General features: G+C 48.5%; 1 protein-coding gene across 2 annotated transcripts in view; it reads right to left on the bottom strand.

Annotated features, from left to right (window-relative positions):
* Positions 1-7880: 7880 nt before the first annotated feature.
* The window catches only part of LOC138758493 (transmembrane protein 205-like), a 35186-nt gene continuing 25890 nt past the window's right edge, over positions 7881-17176 (bottom strand). Inside the window, exons 4-5 of one of the 2 annotated variants that reach the window (XM_069927467.1) lie at positions 11024-11251; positions 7881-9855 (exon numbers count right to left, since the gene is read on the bottom strand). In XM_069927467.1, coding sequence (XP_069783568.1) covers positions 9838-9855; positions 11024-11251 — 246 coding nt within the window. In that variant the 3' untranslated portion in view covers positions 7881-9837. Of the gene's footprint in view, positions 11252-17176 lie in introns of both variants that reach the window. The other variant, XM_069927465.1, reaches the window with a different exon arrangement.

Genomic DNA, 17176 nt, shown 5'->3' with positions numbered 1-17176 from the left:
CAGCCGTGACTCTGTTGGACAGTAGTGGGCTTGAGGGGCCAAATGGCCTGCTACTACTTTTTCATGCTCGTGGTGACTCAGTGTGTAATTATTTAAAAAGCAGGAGAGTAGGCCAAGGATGCTGCCTGGATTGGACAGCATGCCTGAGGAGAATGAGTTGAGTGAAGTTGGTCGTCTCCTTGGAGGATGAGGGGTGCCCTGGTTGAGGTGTATAAGAGGCATTGATCATGTGGACAGCCAGAGGCTTTTTCTCAGGGCTAAAATGGCTAACACAAGGGGGGCACAGTTCTAAGGTGCTTGGGAGTAAGTATGGGGTGGGGGGATGCAAGAGGGAAAGTATTCACACAAAGTGCGGTGGGTGCATGGGCAATAGTGTTGGAGGCAGATACAGTCGGATCTTTTAAATGACTATTATACACGTACACAGAGCTGAGCAAAATGGAGGGTTATGCAGTGGGGAAATTCTAGGCAGATGTTGGAGTAGGTTATCGGGTTGGCATCACACTATGGACCAAAGGGCATGCACTGTGCTTTAGACGAGACCTGTCAGCCATTCTCAGTTGGAGGGGGGCTGATATGGGCCCCCATGGAAGCTGCAGCACATTTGGGAGGGGAAGGGGGGCGGACTGAAATAATTTTTTTATGTCGTCGCTGAGATAGAAGAAACCAACTAAATGACTGCTTCACAGAGAAGGGGGTGGGGGGGAGCCAAAAACTTTGAGCAGGGTCCTGAAAGGGCCACTTTAAAAATTAATGGCTGTTCTAAAACCAACCAGAATATTCTGCTGTTTGCCACATAAAGAAATGGCCAGGTTAAATAACTTGGGGAGAGGAGGGTCAGGGACCGGGGAGAGGAGGGTCAGGGACCGGGGAGAGGAGGGTCAGGGACCGGGGAGAGGAGGGTCAGGGACCGGGGAGAGGAGGGTCAGGGACCGGGGAGAGGAGGGTCAGGGACCGGGGAGAGGAGGGTCAGGGACCGGGGAGAGGAGGGTCAGGGACCGGGGAGAGGAGGGTCAGGGACCGGGGAGAGGAGGGTCAGGGACCGGGGAGAGGAGGGTCAGGGACCGGGGAGAGGAGGGTCAGGGACCGGGGAGAGGAGGGTCAGGGACCGGGGAGAGGAGGGTCAGGGACCGGGGAGAGGAGGGTCAGGGACCGGGGAGAGGAGGGTCAGGGACCGGGGAGAGGAGGGTCAGGGACCGGGGAGAGGAGGGTCAGGGACCGGGGAGAGGAGGGTCAGGGACCGGGGAGAGGAGGGTCAGGGACCGGGGAGAGGAGGGTCAGGGACCGGGGAGAGGAGGGTCAGGGACCGGGGAGAGGAGGGTCAGGGACCGGGGAGAGGAGGGTCAGGGACCGGGGAGAGGAGGGTCAGGGACCGGGGAGAGGAGGGTCAGGGACCGGGGAGAGGAGGGTCAGGGACCGGGGAGAGGAGGGTCAGGGACCGGGGAGAGGAGGGTCAGGGACTGGGGAGCCTTCCAGCTTTCACAAAAGTTACCAAAGGCACACAACCAGCAACTTGAATCACACGCACAACAGGCCCTTCGGTCCGCCAGGTTCCTACTAGGCATCGTCACTGATCCCATTTACCTGCCTTTCAACGTCCGTGTTGCAAACTCCGAACACCAGCAGGGGAGGGGAAATAATTCTTCCTCAGACACTTCCCGCCCCCGCGAACAACTTTCCCTCCCCCACCTTCAGGTCGGGAGTCTGGGGGCTTTGTCCTCGCGGAAGTGCGGGATCCCCGCGCTGCTGCGCTGCTGCGCTGCTCCCCCCCACCGCCGACGCCAACCTCCCCACCCGGACACTCACCTGTCCCGGGCAGTGCGGCGCAGACCTGTTGTACTGGCGCCGCGGAGACCCGGTCGCCCAGCGGATAAGGGGACGGGGCCACTTTAAGAGGTGCGGGTTTAATCATTAACTCGCATTAATTGTTATTTCCAAGGGTTCCGATTCGGGAAGGAAGTCGGTGGCACCGACGTTTAATACTTTAAACAGAAGGGCTTGGGTTAACCTTGGCGGTCGATGTGGGCGAGACTCGTGTCCCCGATCCGTCCCCCGCTCGCTGCGCCTGGCCTGAAACTCACCGCTGCTCCTCACTCAGCCCCCGCCAACTCCCACTCAGCACCGACCCCCGGGTTCACCCATCTCCAACGGGGCGGGCAGAAGGTGCCGGGGCCACCGGGCGGCTCACGCAGGGCTTGCGGACGGGAGCCGGGGATTCCTCTCCCTCTCGATCCCACCTCCGCTCAGCAGTTCCGATGACAACACCTGTAACCTGATGATAAAAAACCCCAGGACCCAAGAGGGCTGGCTAATCGCAGCCGGAGCTCTCGCTCCCTTCCAGACTGGTGGGGGGGGGGGGGCAAGTCCTTCTCAATGTTCATCTCGCCAGTTCTGCAAAGACCGACCTGGGTTCCAGAATTAGCTCATGCAAGTACCGCAAATATGATGTCCAGATTTATTGTCAGAGAACAGACAGGGCATCACATACAACCCTGAGATCCTCTTTCCTGCTGACCACTTGCTGGCAGTGCAAAAAAAACCTGGAAACAAATAATGTGAACAATCTGACTGTGCAATAGAGAGAGAAAAATCAATAAAGTGCATAAGAGTCCTTAAATGAGTCTCTGATTGAGGAGTCTGATGGTGGAGGGCTCCTGAACCTGATGGAGTGAGACTTGTGGTACCACACCTCTTTCCTGATGGCAGCCTTGAGAGCAGAGCATGGACTGGGTGGTGGGGGTCTTTGATGATCGCCGCTGCTCTCCGATGGCATCGTCCCCTGTAGATGTTCTCAATGGCGTGGAGGGTTTTTACCTGGAATGTCCTGGACGTAGCATTTCGGCCAGAGCACGACATCATGGAAACAGCCTCTTTGGCCCATCTTGTCCGCGCTGCCTCAGCTAATCCCATTTACCTGGATTTGCAGGGTGCCGCGGTTAGTGCAATGCCTTCACAGTGCCAGTGATCGGGACTGGGGTTCCAATCCGGCACTGTCTGTGAGGAGTTTGTACCTTCTCCGCGTGTCTGAGTGGGTTGCCTCCAGTTTCTTCCCACTGTTCAAAACGTACTGGGGTTGTAGTCATTTGGACAGCACAGGCTCATGGGCTGAAAGGGCCTGTTACCGTGATATAGGTCTAAATTTAAAAAAAATTAAATACCCATATTGCTCTTAACCTTTTCTATTCCAGTTCCTGTCTAAATGTCTTTTTGACAATATAAATATCTCCATCTGGCAGGTCATTTCATATCCTCCCATGAGAGACTCATTCAGGAAGTCATGAGGTGTGGGATCCATTGCTTGTATGTATCTTCTTTTCTTTGGCTTGGCTTCGCGGACGAAGATTTATGGAGGGGTAATGTCCACGTCAGCTGCAGGCTCGTTTGTGGCTGACAAGTCCGATGCGGCACAGGCAGATACGGTTGTAGCGGTTGCAAGGGAAAATTGGTGGGTTGGGGTTGGGTGTTGGGTTTTTCCTCCTTTGTCTTTTGTCAGTGAGGTGGGCTCTGCGGTCTTCTTCAAAGGAGGTTGCTGCCCGCCGAACTGTGAGGCGCCAAGATGCATGGTTTGAGGCGATATCAGCCCACTGGCGGTGGTCAATGGGGCAGGCACCAAGAGATTTCTTTAGGCAGTCCTTGTACCTCTTCTTTGGTGCACCTCTGTCACAGTGGCCAGTGGAGAGCTCGCCATATAACACAATCTTGGGAAGGTGATGGTCCTCCATTCTGGAGACGTGACCTACCCAGCGCAGTTGGATCTTCAGCAGCGTGGATTCGATGCTGTCGGCCTCTGCCATCTCGAGTACTTCGATGTTAGGGATGAAGTAGCTCCAATGAATGTTGAGGATGGAGCGGAGACAACGCTGGTGGAAGCGTTCTAGGAGCCGTAGGTGATACCGGTAGAGGACCCATGATTCGGAGCTGAACAGGAGTGTGGGTATGACAACGGCTCTGTATACGCTAATCTTTGTGAGGTTTTTCAGTTGGTTTTTTTTTCCAGACTCTTTTGTGTAGTCTTCCAAGGCGCTATTTGCCTTGGCAAGTCTGTTGTCTATCTCGTTGTCGATCCTTGCATCCGATGAAATGGTGCAGCCGAGATAGGTAAACTGGTTGACCGTTTTGAGTTTTGTGTGCCAAATGGAGCCTGGAAGTCAGCCTGAAGAAAACTGAGGCTTGTATGTATAAAGCAGAGAGAAATAGTGTGGGGTGCTGTTAGACAGAATCACACAAGGTAAAGACTGTACAACAGGCTTTAATCCACAAAAACCTCCACAAAATCAGGCTGGCTGTGGCTGCAGCAACTCTGTGTGAGGCTCGGGAGGCCAGTGCAGGTTTATATCCTTGAGGGTGATTGACACCCGACCACGTGTGCTTGATCCATTCAGGCCGACTGATTGGCAGCCGGCCAGGTGTTGTCCTGTCCCCTTACATTCCTGCAGGTACAGAGGTTGCCCCCTGCAGTAGGTTGGTAGTGTACCACCACAAATAGTGGATGGAAAGTACTCGGCCTGGAGATCAGTGACTGGTAGAGTTCCACAGGGATCTGTTCTGGGATCCCTGCTCTTTGTAACTTTTATAAATTACCTCAAAGCGGAAGGATGGGTCAGTAAGTTTGTGGATCATATGAAGGATGGAGGAGTTGTGGATGCAGCTGAAGGTTGTTGTAGGTTACAAAAGGATGCAGAGTTGGGCAGAAAAGTGGCAGATGGAATTCAATCCGGGTAAGTGTGAGGTGATGCTGAGTACAGGGTTAATGGTCAGATAATTAACAGTGTGGAGGAACAGAGGGACCTTGGGATCCAAATACATTCATCTTTCAAGGTTGTCGTGCAGGTTGATAGGATAGTTAAGAAGGCCTGTGAAATGCTGGGCTTCATTAATAGGAGAATGATTTCAAAAATCGAGAGATTATATTGCAACACTACAAATCTCTGGTGAGACCACACTTTGAGTACTGTGTTCAGTTCTAGTCACCTCATTATAGAAAGGATGTGGAAGCTATGGAGAGGGGGCAGAGATTTACCAGGATGTTGCCTGGAGTGGAAAATGTCTTAGGAGGCAATGTTTACAGAACTGAGAATTTTCTCTTTGGAGCGAAGGATAAGAGGTCTACAAGACTATGAAAGGTATAGATAAGGTGGACAGCCAATACCTGTTTCCCAGGGCAGAAACAGCAAACACCAAAAGACAAAGTGAAGGGAGGGAAGTTTAGGGCTGACATCAGGTTTTTTTTTACACACAGAGAGTTGTGGGTGCCTGGAATGCCTTGCCTGGGATGGTGGTGGAGGCTGAAACATTAGGGCCATTTAAGACACTCTTAGACAGGCACAAGGATGAAAGAAAAAGAGAGTTACGGGGTAGAGAGGGTTTAGTACTCTTTTTTGGTTGGAATATGTAGGTCTGCACAACACCGAGGGCCAAAGGGCCTGTACCGTGCTGTAGTGTTCTAATCTATACCCACCATCTTGTGTGAAGAATTTGGCTCTCAGGTCCCTATTAAATCTTTCCCATTTCACTTTAAATCCATAGATCACTACAGCACAGAAACAGGCCCTCCAGCCCTTCTAGTCTGTGTCAAACTATTTTTCTGCCTAATCCCACTGACCTGCACCCATCCTATTAGCCCTCCATACCCCTCCCATCCATGTACCTGTCCAAATTCTTCTTAAATGTGTAAATTTAAGCCCATATTCACTTCAGCTAGTAGCTCGTTCCACACTCCCACCACTCTGTGTGAAGAAGCTCCTCATAATTTCACCCCTAAACTTTTTCCCTTTCACCCTTAACCCATGTCCTTTGGTTTGTATCTCACCCACCATCAGTGGAAAAAGTCAATCTACATTTACTCTGAGTATACCCCTCATAATTTTAAATGCCTCTATCATACCTACTAGTTTTAGATTTCCCTGTTGTTGTTGTTCATCCTTCGTAGTCGAAGATGACCTTGGCTTCAAAGTCAAACGGGAGATTGGTGGCTGTGGGTCCGGAGGTGACTGGTGAGGCCAATCTGGGCCCTGAAGGCTCACCCACATGGGACACAAGTGGGTGGGTGCTGTCGTGGCAGTGGATGCTGCTCGGGCCTTGTACACAGCACGCTTTCGTTGCACCTCAATGATGCGCATGACTTCAGCTGCACGGGGTTCTGTGATGATCTTGCAGCGCCAAGCTGGACAGTCGAGGGCAAGCGTCTCCCACGTGTTGATGTCGACACCCAGGCCTTTGAAGGACGCTTTGAGGCAGTCTTTGTAACATTTCTTCTGCCCCTCACCCCCCCCCCCCCCCCCGCCCGACTGAGCACTTGCCCTGACATAGTTCTCCGTACAGCAGCTGCTTAGGCAATCGGCTGTCTGGCATGTCCAGCCCACCTGGCTTGGGCTTTCAGCAGGAGAGTGTAGATGCTGTAGAGTCCAGCTCGTTCCAGGATTTCCGTGTCGGGGACTTTGTCCTGCCACCTGATGTGGAGGAGACAACTCAGATGAAAGTGGTTGAGCTGTTTGGCGTGTCTGCTGTAGACAGTCCAGGTCATGCTGGAATAGAGGGTGGTAAGGACCACTGCACAGTAGACCTTCAGCTTGGTGGTAAGGCTGAGTCCTCTCCACTCCCAGACATTCTCACGGAGTCTCTCAAAGGCGACGCTGGCTTTGGCAATCCTGTTGTTGACCTCAGCGACTGTTTACTGTGCGAGAGAGTATGCTGCCCAGGTAGGTGAGGTTGTCGACTGCCTGAAGGTTCCAGCCCTTCACCGTGATGCGTGGCTCCTGGTATGGCTTTCCTGGGGCAGGCTGGTACATAACTTCAGTCCTTTTGATGCTGATAGTGAGACCAAAGTTGTCGCAGGCTTGTGAGAAGCCGTCCATTTCACGCTGCATCTTCTGCTCTGGGCTGGCGTTGAGTACGCAGTCATCACCAAACAAGAAGTCTCTGATGACAGTCTCTTGCACCTTTGTAACTGCCTGCAGGCGCCTGAGGTTGAACAACCTGCCGTCAGTCCTGTACCTGACGTGGATTCTTTCTTCATAATTACGGAAGGCATCTATCAGCATGGCAGAGAATACCATACTGAACTGTGCCTGACACCTTACTGTGAAACTGTCAACCCACTTACTCAGGGGAACTCCATCCTTGTGATTCCTCTGTCAATCCCCTGGGAGAACGTGTACATTTCCATGTTTCTCATACTTCAAACCCATATCCCACTAATCAGTAAGGTGAACCTTCTCCAACATGCAGGTCAGACAAACAACATCCAGATATTGCCGTACTCGCAGAATGTACCAAGTTCCCGCATCCCAGTCCTTGGGTTGGAACGTAAGCAGGAGCAGGAATAGCCCGTCAAGCCGATGAGATCGTGGCTGATTTGATGATAGGCTCCTCTCCACCTACCTGCCTTTTCCTCATATTTTTAGACATACAGCATGGTTACAGGTCCTTTCTGCCCAATACCCCTCAATTCCCCTACTGTGCAAATATCTATCCAACCTTGCCTTACTGAGGAAGCCTCCACTGCTTCATTGGGCAGTGAATTCCAACACCCTCTGGGAAAAGCAGTTCCTCCTCCTCACTGTCCCAAACCTACTACCCTGAATCTTGAGGCTGTGCTCAGTTCTAGACTCACCTACCAGTGCATCCATTCCCAACACCATGGCAATGGGAGTGCAGTTGTATGGAGGCACAGTTGGCAGGGATGGTCCACAGTCCAATGCTTCATCTCATCAGTAACAATGACTGGGAGGAAACTGATTCACAGCCACTCTCTGCCTCAAACCATTAGAGCTGTTTTAACCAGAATTGGTCTTTAATCATTATATGCTGCCAGTCACTACTCCTGCTACTTAAGGCAGCTGTTCAATACCTCGCAAAGGAAAATGCAACAGATGAAATGCTTCTGATAAAATGTACATTTAATGCACAGCAGTTGAAAGTGGATTAAACTGAATGCTAACAGATTTTTTAATTGACAAACTTTAAGAACAATTGACCATCATTGAGACCCAGAGGGTCTGAATATTGCTTCTTTGACAAAGACCCCAGTTCTCAAACGTACTAGCATCCATACAACCTCTTTGTACATGCAATCGTACATAGTATTTACTTTCTGCATTTCCAAAAACAACTTGATAAATGATCATTTTATCTGTTCCCGTTGTAGGGTCTAAGGCACACACTACTTGATCTATTAAAACTGCAGTGGTGAGGAGAATGTAGAATTGGGAGGGTCCTGTCAACTCAATAACGAAGGCCATGGTCGGTGAGCTGCCTGGCCACGTTAGTGATCAGTCCCGGCCTCGGAGCACCGGTCACATGGGCAAGCAGTCTCTCATTTAAAGGCCACAGACTCACAAGCACAAATGGACAATGAGTGAGAAAGCCATGGTTTATATTTCCCTCTCCAATTATTGCCATGGCTCCCGCTGTTAACTCAATCACCAGCAGTACCTAATTAATTGATTGACTAGCCTTTACTGACTCACCCGGGAGTCTCAGGCTCCGCAAGAGGGGGCCTCGAGGAGGCGTGGGTAACCCTATCCATTTCATACATGGTTGATCCTGGATAGCTAGGAATGCAGAGCCCAGCTTCACCCACGACTGGACACAGAATGCCCAATGATTTACCTTCTCAATCAGATGCTGAGATCACTCTCACCTTGATGAGCAGAACCTTAAAAGATATTGGAGCAACCCTCTTGGGGGTGCGATGTACTTAGCTGGGATGTTTATTATCTTCTGAAGAACTTTCTCATAAAGAATCAAAAGAAAGTTACGTCATTACCATCCAATCCAAGAACAGCATGTCTGCAAACTCACTTGTGCTTATAATGTGATAGGCTTTCACTCTGTCATTACAAACGTTCATAGTCCATTAGTTTTGATCGTTTTTTTCCAACTCTGTTGGCATTGTGCCATCCTGCCGATGGGACATGGTGTGAGCAGATTCAGTCTGAAGTCCTCTATACTTCACTCCAATTATTTTAATTAACTGGAAATTCAAAAGATGGTGGAGAAACAGAAGGATCTTGGGGTCCAAATCCATACGTCTCTGAAGGTTGTCGTGCAGATTGATAGATGAGCTAAGAAGGGCTATGGGAATCTGGGCTTCATTAATAGGGGGATTGTGTTCAAGAGTCAAAAGGTCACGTTGCAACTCTACAAATCTCTGGTGAGACCACATGAGTATTGTGTTCATTTCTGGTCACCTCATTACAGGAAGGTTGTGGAGAGGGTGCAGAAGAGATGCTGTCAGGATCGGAAAATGTCTTGTAAGGCAAGGTTAGCAGAGAGCTGGGACTTTTCTCTTTGCAGCGAAGAAGGATGAGAGGAGACTTAATAGAGGTTGACAAGATTCTGAGAAGCATAGGTAAGGTGGACGGCCAGTGCCTTTTTCCCGGGGCGGAAATAGCAAACGCCAGGGGATATTTCTACAAAGTGAAGGGAGGGAAGTTTTTTTTTTAGACCCTACATGGGAGCAGATAAAATGATTATTTATCAAGTTGTTTTTGCAAATGCAAAAAGTAAATACTATGTATGATTGCATGTACAAAATCAGCCAGAGTTGTGGGTGCCTGGAATGCATTGCCGGGAATGGTGGTGGAAGCTGAAACATTGGGGGCATTTAAGAGACTCTTAGACAGACACATGGCTGGAGGAAAAGTAGAGGGTTATGGGGTAGAAAAGGTTAGATTTTTTTGTTGGTAGGTATAGATCGGTACAACATGTAAGGCATCGGAGTGGTATCTTCTGTACTGGCCACCTATGTTCAAGCTATTTCTAGGTCCCAGGTTAGTATAAACAGATTATACCATCACTCAATTCATCCTCAGTCCACATTATAATGTGATATGATTAGTTCCTGAAACCAGTCTGCAATACAGGAAAAATATATATCGGATATACTCATGTAATCATCGATCCCGTGTAGTAGTCGACCCCCCCCCCACCCCCAACTCTTTTTTGTCCCCGGACGCCCATCAAAGCTCCCGACGCCCCAAACACAGACACTTAACCCGGTCCCAGCCATCCGTTTAGGAGAGCGGGTAAAGAGGTGACAGATGAAATACAATGTTGGAAAGTGTACGGTCGTGCACTTTGGGAGAAGGAATAGACGTGCAGACTATTATTTAGAAGGAGAGAAATTTCAGAATTCCAAGGTAAAAAATCTTTTTGCAGGATACCCTAAAGGTTAACCTCCAGGTTGAGATGGTGGTGTATTTGTACCAAATACAATGTTGATATCCATTCCTAGAGGATGTAATGTTGAGAATCTATAGAGCACTGGTGAGACCTCACTTGGAGGACAGGTTTGGGCTGAGAGGGTTCAGAGAATGATACCAGGAATTAAAGGGTTAATATATGAGGAATGATCGTCAGCTCCAGGACTGTACCCGTTGGAGTACATAAGGATGAGGGGGAATCTCATAGAGGCATTTCGAATGCTGAAAGGCCTGGACAAAGTAGATGTGGCAAGGATGTTTCCCATGGTGGGGGAGTTTAGGACAAGAGGACACAGCTTCAGGATAAAAGGGTGTCGATTTACAGCAGAGATGCGGAAGAATTTCTTTAGTCAGAAGGTCATGAGTCTGAGGAACTTGTTGCCACAGGCGGCTGTGGAAGTGAGCTCATTGGGTGTATTTAAGGCAGAGATTGATGGGTATTTGATTAGTCAGGGCAGCAAAGGTTATGGGGAGAAAGTCAAGGAGTGGGAGGATGGATGATTAGAATGGCGGGGCAGACTCAATGGGCCTACTTCTGCTCCAAGATCTTGTAATTTGCCCAGCTGGTAAGGCTAGTGTGTTAACCCGGAGCCTCACAAGCATTCAGAGAAAACTTGGGGTGTTTACTCCGGATTGGCTGGCAACTGCTAAATTTTACAACAGCAATCAAAACAGCAACAGGAGATGAAGAAAATAGCAGGGGGAGAGGGGGATGGGGGAAAACAGAAGATGATACAGACATTCTAGAAGGTCTTCAGATTAGCAGCGGTGTAGAGGAGATTCAACCCATTACAGATGATACAGATAAGGTTACACACCATAGTGATAGCATGGTACTTCTTGAAGTGCCAACTCAGCTTCCTGTATTTAGCGTCGTTCTTCTTCAGCTTTACGTAGGCCTCACGGTTGGTGCCCAGGCCCACCTCCTGGCCCAGATGGTGCTCCCGCTCAATCTTTTGCATCTTGAACATGATCTCGTTCGTGCTTTGACTGAACCACTGGGCGTTGAGCCCAGAGAAAATCACGCAGAGAAAGAATGACGTGATCTGCCAGAAGACAATGGTGATGGCGACGATGAGTTAAATGAACTCTTCCCTAAAATTCTAATCCCACCCCCTAGCCACTCTCTCTCGCCCACCCCCGCAGACTTCCTGAACCCTCTCACTTGCAGCAACTGAAAGCAGTAACTCACCCACACGAGGCTCCCTGACCGCACAAATTCTTTTGTACGTTTTTAGATGACCCGGGGCAGTGGGACTGAATGGGATAATGGATCAGCTCATGATGAAATGGCAGGATGGATTTGATGGGCTGAATGGCCGATTTCTGCTCCTATGTCTTATATTTTTCAAACTAGTAACAATAATATGTCTGATGATGTCTATTACAGTATATATTCTAAATTGATACTGTATATGTCGTTCTATAGGACGACCCTGTATAGGCTGACCCCAGCTAAAATGTTGGTTTTGAGCTATACCCTTTGTAGAAGACACCCCTCCCCCACCCCAAAATCTGGACAAGTGGATGCTGTTAAAAGCAAACTACAAAATTTTACTAACAAATTACCCTGTAAAGGTTTTCATTTTATTTGGATATTTTAAAATCAACCAATGTCAGCTCAGGTAAAAGCCTGTACAGAACCGACGGCAGTCGGACTGGGCGGATGGATCCCGAGGGTGGGGGGGAGCACTGAGACTTTGTTTAGTAACGTGAGATTGCGTCAGAGCCGATGGGAAGATGGCGACGGTGTTGAGACTTCATTGTCAAGGTACAGATTTTAGAAATGCCGTATGATTTTTAAGGCAAAATATTTAAGTTTGGTGTCATCCTATACAGTATTCTATTTAACTATAGGTAGCATTCAAGTGATTATTCAATGAATAGCTATAAAAACAGGTGTTTCTTTCTGCTGGAGAAATTCGTTGATGGGTAGTTCTCAACAGACTGATTGCTCTGCTTTTCAACAAGGAGTCAATGATCATTGCTTCAACGTCCATGTTTTCCACCATTGTGGGAGGTACAAAACACCCAGTGCTGGCACCTGACTGAGTTTGGGAATTGCAGCTGACAAAGAACAAGGCCCTCATCTCACGTTGGCGTGGGAGTGGGATGCAGATTCAAAATGGTTGGCCTCTGGGAGATTACGGTCACTGATGTGGGCAGAGTGAAGCGATTTCCCAGTTGGCGCCCAGTCTCTCCCATGTAGAGGAGACCATAATGGGAGCACCAGATGCAGTGGATTCACACGTGAAGTGTTGCTTCACTCCACAGGACTGTTTGGGGCCCCGAATGGCAGTGAGGGAGGAGGTGTGGGCGCAAGTATGGTGCTTCCTGCGGTCACAGGGGATGGTGCCAAGGGGGCGAGTAATGGGAAGGGATTAGAGGATGAGGGAGTCACAGATGGAGGGGTCCCAGCAGAATCCGGAGAGGTGCTGAAAGGGGAAGATGTATCTGGTGGTGGGGTCATATTGTAGCTCACGGAAATTATGGGGGATAGTGTGGAAGGTAGGCAAGGGGAATCCTGTTTTTGTCACGTCTGGGGGCAGAGGGGGCCAGGGCAGATGAGCGGGAAATGGAGGGGATGCAGGTTAGGGCTGAGTTGATGGTATTAGAGCGGAAGCCATGTTTTTTGGAAGAAGGAGGCCATCTCAGATGAAGGTGGCCTCATGCAGTGTCAAACCAAGGCCATCCATGAATTGGAGGGTCCACACCAAATATTCCATCTGGATGGCATTAACATCATCTTCTTCGGTTTCTGCTGCCCATTCCCCGTTCTTCCTCTCCCTCTCCCTCCTTTCTTCCAGCTCTCTAACCACTTCCCTCTCCATTCCCAGAGCCACCCCCCTCCCCCTTTTTACTGATGTTCCCTCCCTCCCTTATCCACCTACCTGCCTGTGCTCCTCCCCTGCCCCTCCACCCCACCATTTTGTTCAGGCACCTGCCTTCATTTTACTCATATCTTGATGAAGAGCTCAAGCCTGAAATGTTGGTTATGTACATTAATCTTTGCTATATAAAGTACAATATATGCTGGGGTATTAGACAGTCCTTGAACTTTAAAAATGTCACCCCAAAACCAGGGGTGCTCACCAAGCTCCAAACCCGAAGCTTAACATTAAAGTCTCAACGCTCCCCTGTGGGGTCCATCCACCCAGCCCAACTGCTGTCAGCTCTGTACAGGCTTTAAATGGCCTGTTAACGGAGCTGACACTAGTTTATTTTAAAATATGCTCATAAAATTTAAACCTTTACTAGATAATTTCCTTTTAAAAATATTGTGACAACATTACTCCATTGGTCAGCGATAAGTGCCAGACTTGGGGTAGTCTTCTACAGCGAGTATAGGTCAAAACCTATATTTTAGGTGGAAATTCCTATTCAAGTTTATACACCGGCATATACGATACACTGCTTTGTGTTTTTACTAACCACTCACTTCTTGGTGGCTTCTTGAAGCAGGGCTCCAATTCACCTTTACTTTTGTACTGACTTCTTGTTCATGTGTTATCTAATCTTTTTCATCACGACTGTATACACTCATGTGATTGTCAAATATTTTGGACCACTATTTTGGGCTTCAGTAAATACCTGCATCGTTCAAGGCTTTTGGGGCTAGGATGGCCGGGAACGGGTGGTAAGTCTTCAGTCGGGAACTTAAGTCGGGCGGGCAGCTGTGGCAAGGATCTGTGGTCTGGAGCTCTCATGTGGCCAGGGTGTCGGGAGTTCAATGGACGGGCGGCCAGGGCAAGGGGGGTTAATTATCTATAATGGTATTATTTGTCTTTCAAGCGGCTCCATGGAGGGGAAGGAATCTGCAGATGCAGCGCCAGTTAAATGTTTTCAAAGAAATTGTGTGGCCAGGCACAATTCTAATGCTATCTACAAATTTGCTGATGACACCACAGTTATCGACAGAATCACAAATGGCAATGAGAAGAGTACAGGAGGGAGACAGATCAGCCTGTTGAATGGTGTCATGCCAACAATCTTTCAAAACGCTAGCAAAACCAAGGAGATGATTATGGACTTCAGGAGGAAGTCAGGGGATCACGACCCAGTCTTCATCGAGGAATCAGTAGTGGAGAGGGTCAAGAACTTCAAATTCCTGGGTGTTAACATCTCCGAGGATCTGTCCTGGAGCTTCCATGTTGATGCAATCAAGAAGAAGGCTCGCCAAAGGATATACTTTGTGATGTGCTTGAGAGGATTCGGTATGTCACCGAAGACTCTCGTGAACATCTACTGGAGAGCATCCTGGCAGATCACTTCACTGCCTGGAACGGAGCCGCTAACTCGAAGGACAAGAATAAACTCCAGAAGGTTGTTAACGCGGCCTGAGATATCACAGGCTTCCCTCCATTGAGGATATCTACAAGAGGCGGTGTCTCAATAAAGCAGCCTCATCCTAAAAGATCCCCACCACCCAGGCCAGGCCCTCTTCACTCTACTACCATCGGGAAAAAGATTCAAGAGCCTAAAGACGAGCGCTCAGTGGCACAAGGACGGCTTCTTCCCCGCTGTCATCAGATTCCTGAATAATCAATGAACCAAAGGCACTGCCTGACTTTTCATGCATCATTTTGTTTTTTCTTTATTGTTGTAAAGCAGTTTATATGAATGTTTGTTCGATGATGCTGCCACCAAACACCGAATTTCGTGATTTGTTCACGACAATAAATTCTGATTCTGAGAATGTGACTGAAAATAAATTAACAATTTTTAAGATTTATATATTCACGCAAGTGAAGTTTGTTCAGTGTAATAACAGAGTAGTCTTTTAAATTGTTTATTCTTAAGGCAGGTTGTATTAGTTAGGGATTGTAAGAGTGGGTCTCAAGCATCCGGAAAACTTGCTCATCCAGCAACTACCTTAGGTACTGGATACCAGGGGTTTCATTGCAATTGTTCTTTCCAAGTTTTTGTGTTCTATCTTTAAACTCATTTGGCATCTCTACATTTTTCAGATCTTCAAGTTGCAACAGGAGTAGGTTTAGCACAGAGGATGCTCTCCCAGCAGTGAGAGTGGTATCAGAAACATTACTCAAATGGATCATTATAGCTTGTACCACTGTGCCAGTCCACCACCCTCGCTTCCGATGGACATTACTGTGCTGGGTAATTGGCAATAATGCCTACTTTTCCAATGCTGCCCTCTGCACCCATACCTTGATAAAGAGTTCAAGCCCGAAACATAGGTTATGTATCTTTGTATCATAAAGTACAAATTGACTAGGTGAGTTTCTCCAGCATTGTGTTTTCACGGCACTCTGCAGTGCTGGGAATCTGGTGTGAGTCCCCTCTCTCCACTCAGGCTCCCAGAACAGTCAATCACTTTGTGGACAGGCTGATGCTGTGTGGGATGGGACGAGCGCTGGCAACTCAATGCTGAGGTTTGGGCTGAGGGTCGTACGCTGGTGATTACAGTGAATACGAATGCAGCCACTGCTGAGGACAGGCAGCATCTCTCCCCCCCCACCCCCCACCTACCCCCCACATGAACTGAATGACTGTTTCCAAGAGTTGTTCCCATCAGCTCCTCATGGATGATCTGGAAGCTTCTGTTTCCTTGCTCTTTGTTTGCTGCCACAGCTCTCCCTAACTCAGAGATGTCTTGCCCAGAGGGAGTCAACAATAGCAGCTTCTATATCACAAGATATTGGAACAGAAGTAGGCCAATCAGCCCATTGAGTCTGCTCTGCCATTCTATCATGAGCTGATCCATCCACCCACTCAGCCCCACTCTCCAGCTTCTCCCCATAACTCCTGATGCCCTAACTAATCAAATTACCCGCCAATCTCTGCCTTAAATACACTCAACGACCTTGTTTCCACAGCCGCCTGTGGCAAGAAGTTCCACAGACTCACGACCCTCTGACTAAAGAAAATTCACTGCATCTGTTTCAAATTGATGCCCTTTTATCCTGAAATTGTGCCCTCTTGTCCTAGAATCCCTTACCATGGGAAACTTCCTTGCCACATCTACTCTGTCCAGGCTTTTCAGAATTCAAAATATCTTTGTGAGGTTCCCCCACCTCCCCTCACCCTTCTGTACTCCAGCGAATATAGTCTAAGAGCCAACAATTATTTCTCATATACTAACCCTTGGTATCATTCCAGTAAATCTTCTCTGAACCCTTTCCAATGCCAGCACATTTTTTTTCAAATAAGGTGACCAAAATTGCACACAATATTCCAAGTGAGGTCTCACCATTTCTCTATAGAGTTTCCATCAACATACATCCCAGTTTTCTACCATAGCGGAGGTACAAAACACAACTGGGACCCCAATAGTTGCACACATTGGGGTGATATCAGCCAGGATGCAGCCCTGAGCCATGCATCTTTGTGCCAAGTTGTTTCGTGGTTCAACCTGGCCTACCCAACACTGGGTAGTCCCCTACAATAAACCACTGAACAACTCACTCATGGTGCCTAGGGAGAGGAGAGATTGCAGCTTCAATGAATGAGTACGTATCTATGAGTCTTCCAAATGCAGGGCATAAAGTGCCATAATAGAACATTACAGCACCGAACAGGCCCTTCAGCCCTCCATGTTGTGCTATCCTATATATTCCTACCAAAAAAAAATCTAAACCCTCCCTATCCTGTAACCCTCTATTTTTCTTTCATCCATGTGCCTGTCTCTTAAATGCCCCAATGTTTCAGCCTCTACCACCATCCCTGGCAAGGCATTCCAGGCACCCACAACTCTGTGTAAAAAAAACTTACCCCTAAACTTTCTCCACTTCACTTTGTAGAGATCTCCCCTGGTGTTTGTTATTCCCTCCCTGGGAAAAAGGCGCTGGCCGTCCACCTTATCCATGCATCTCAGAATCTTGTAGACCTCTATTAAGTCTCCTCTCATCCTTCTTCACTCTAAAAAGTCATAGCTCTGCTAATCTTGCCTCATAAGACTTATTTTCCAATCCAGGCAGCATCCTGGTAAATCTCCTCTCCATGGCTTCCAC

Source organism: Narcine bancroftii, chromosome 3 (assembly GCF_036971445.1).
Source record: "Narcine bancroftii isolate sNarBan1 chromosome 3, sNarBan1.hap1, whole genome shotgun sequence".
Taxonomy (NCBI): Eukaryota; Metazoa; Chordata; class Chondrichthyes; order Torpediniformes; family Narcinidae; genus Narcine; species Narcine bancroftii.
This window is presented reverse-complemented; position numbering and strand designations above follow the sequence as displayed.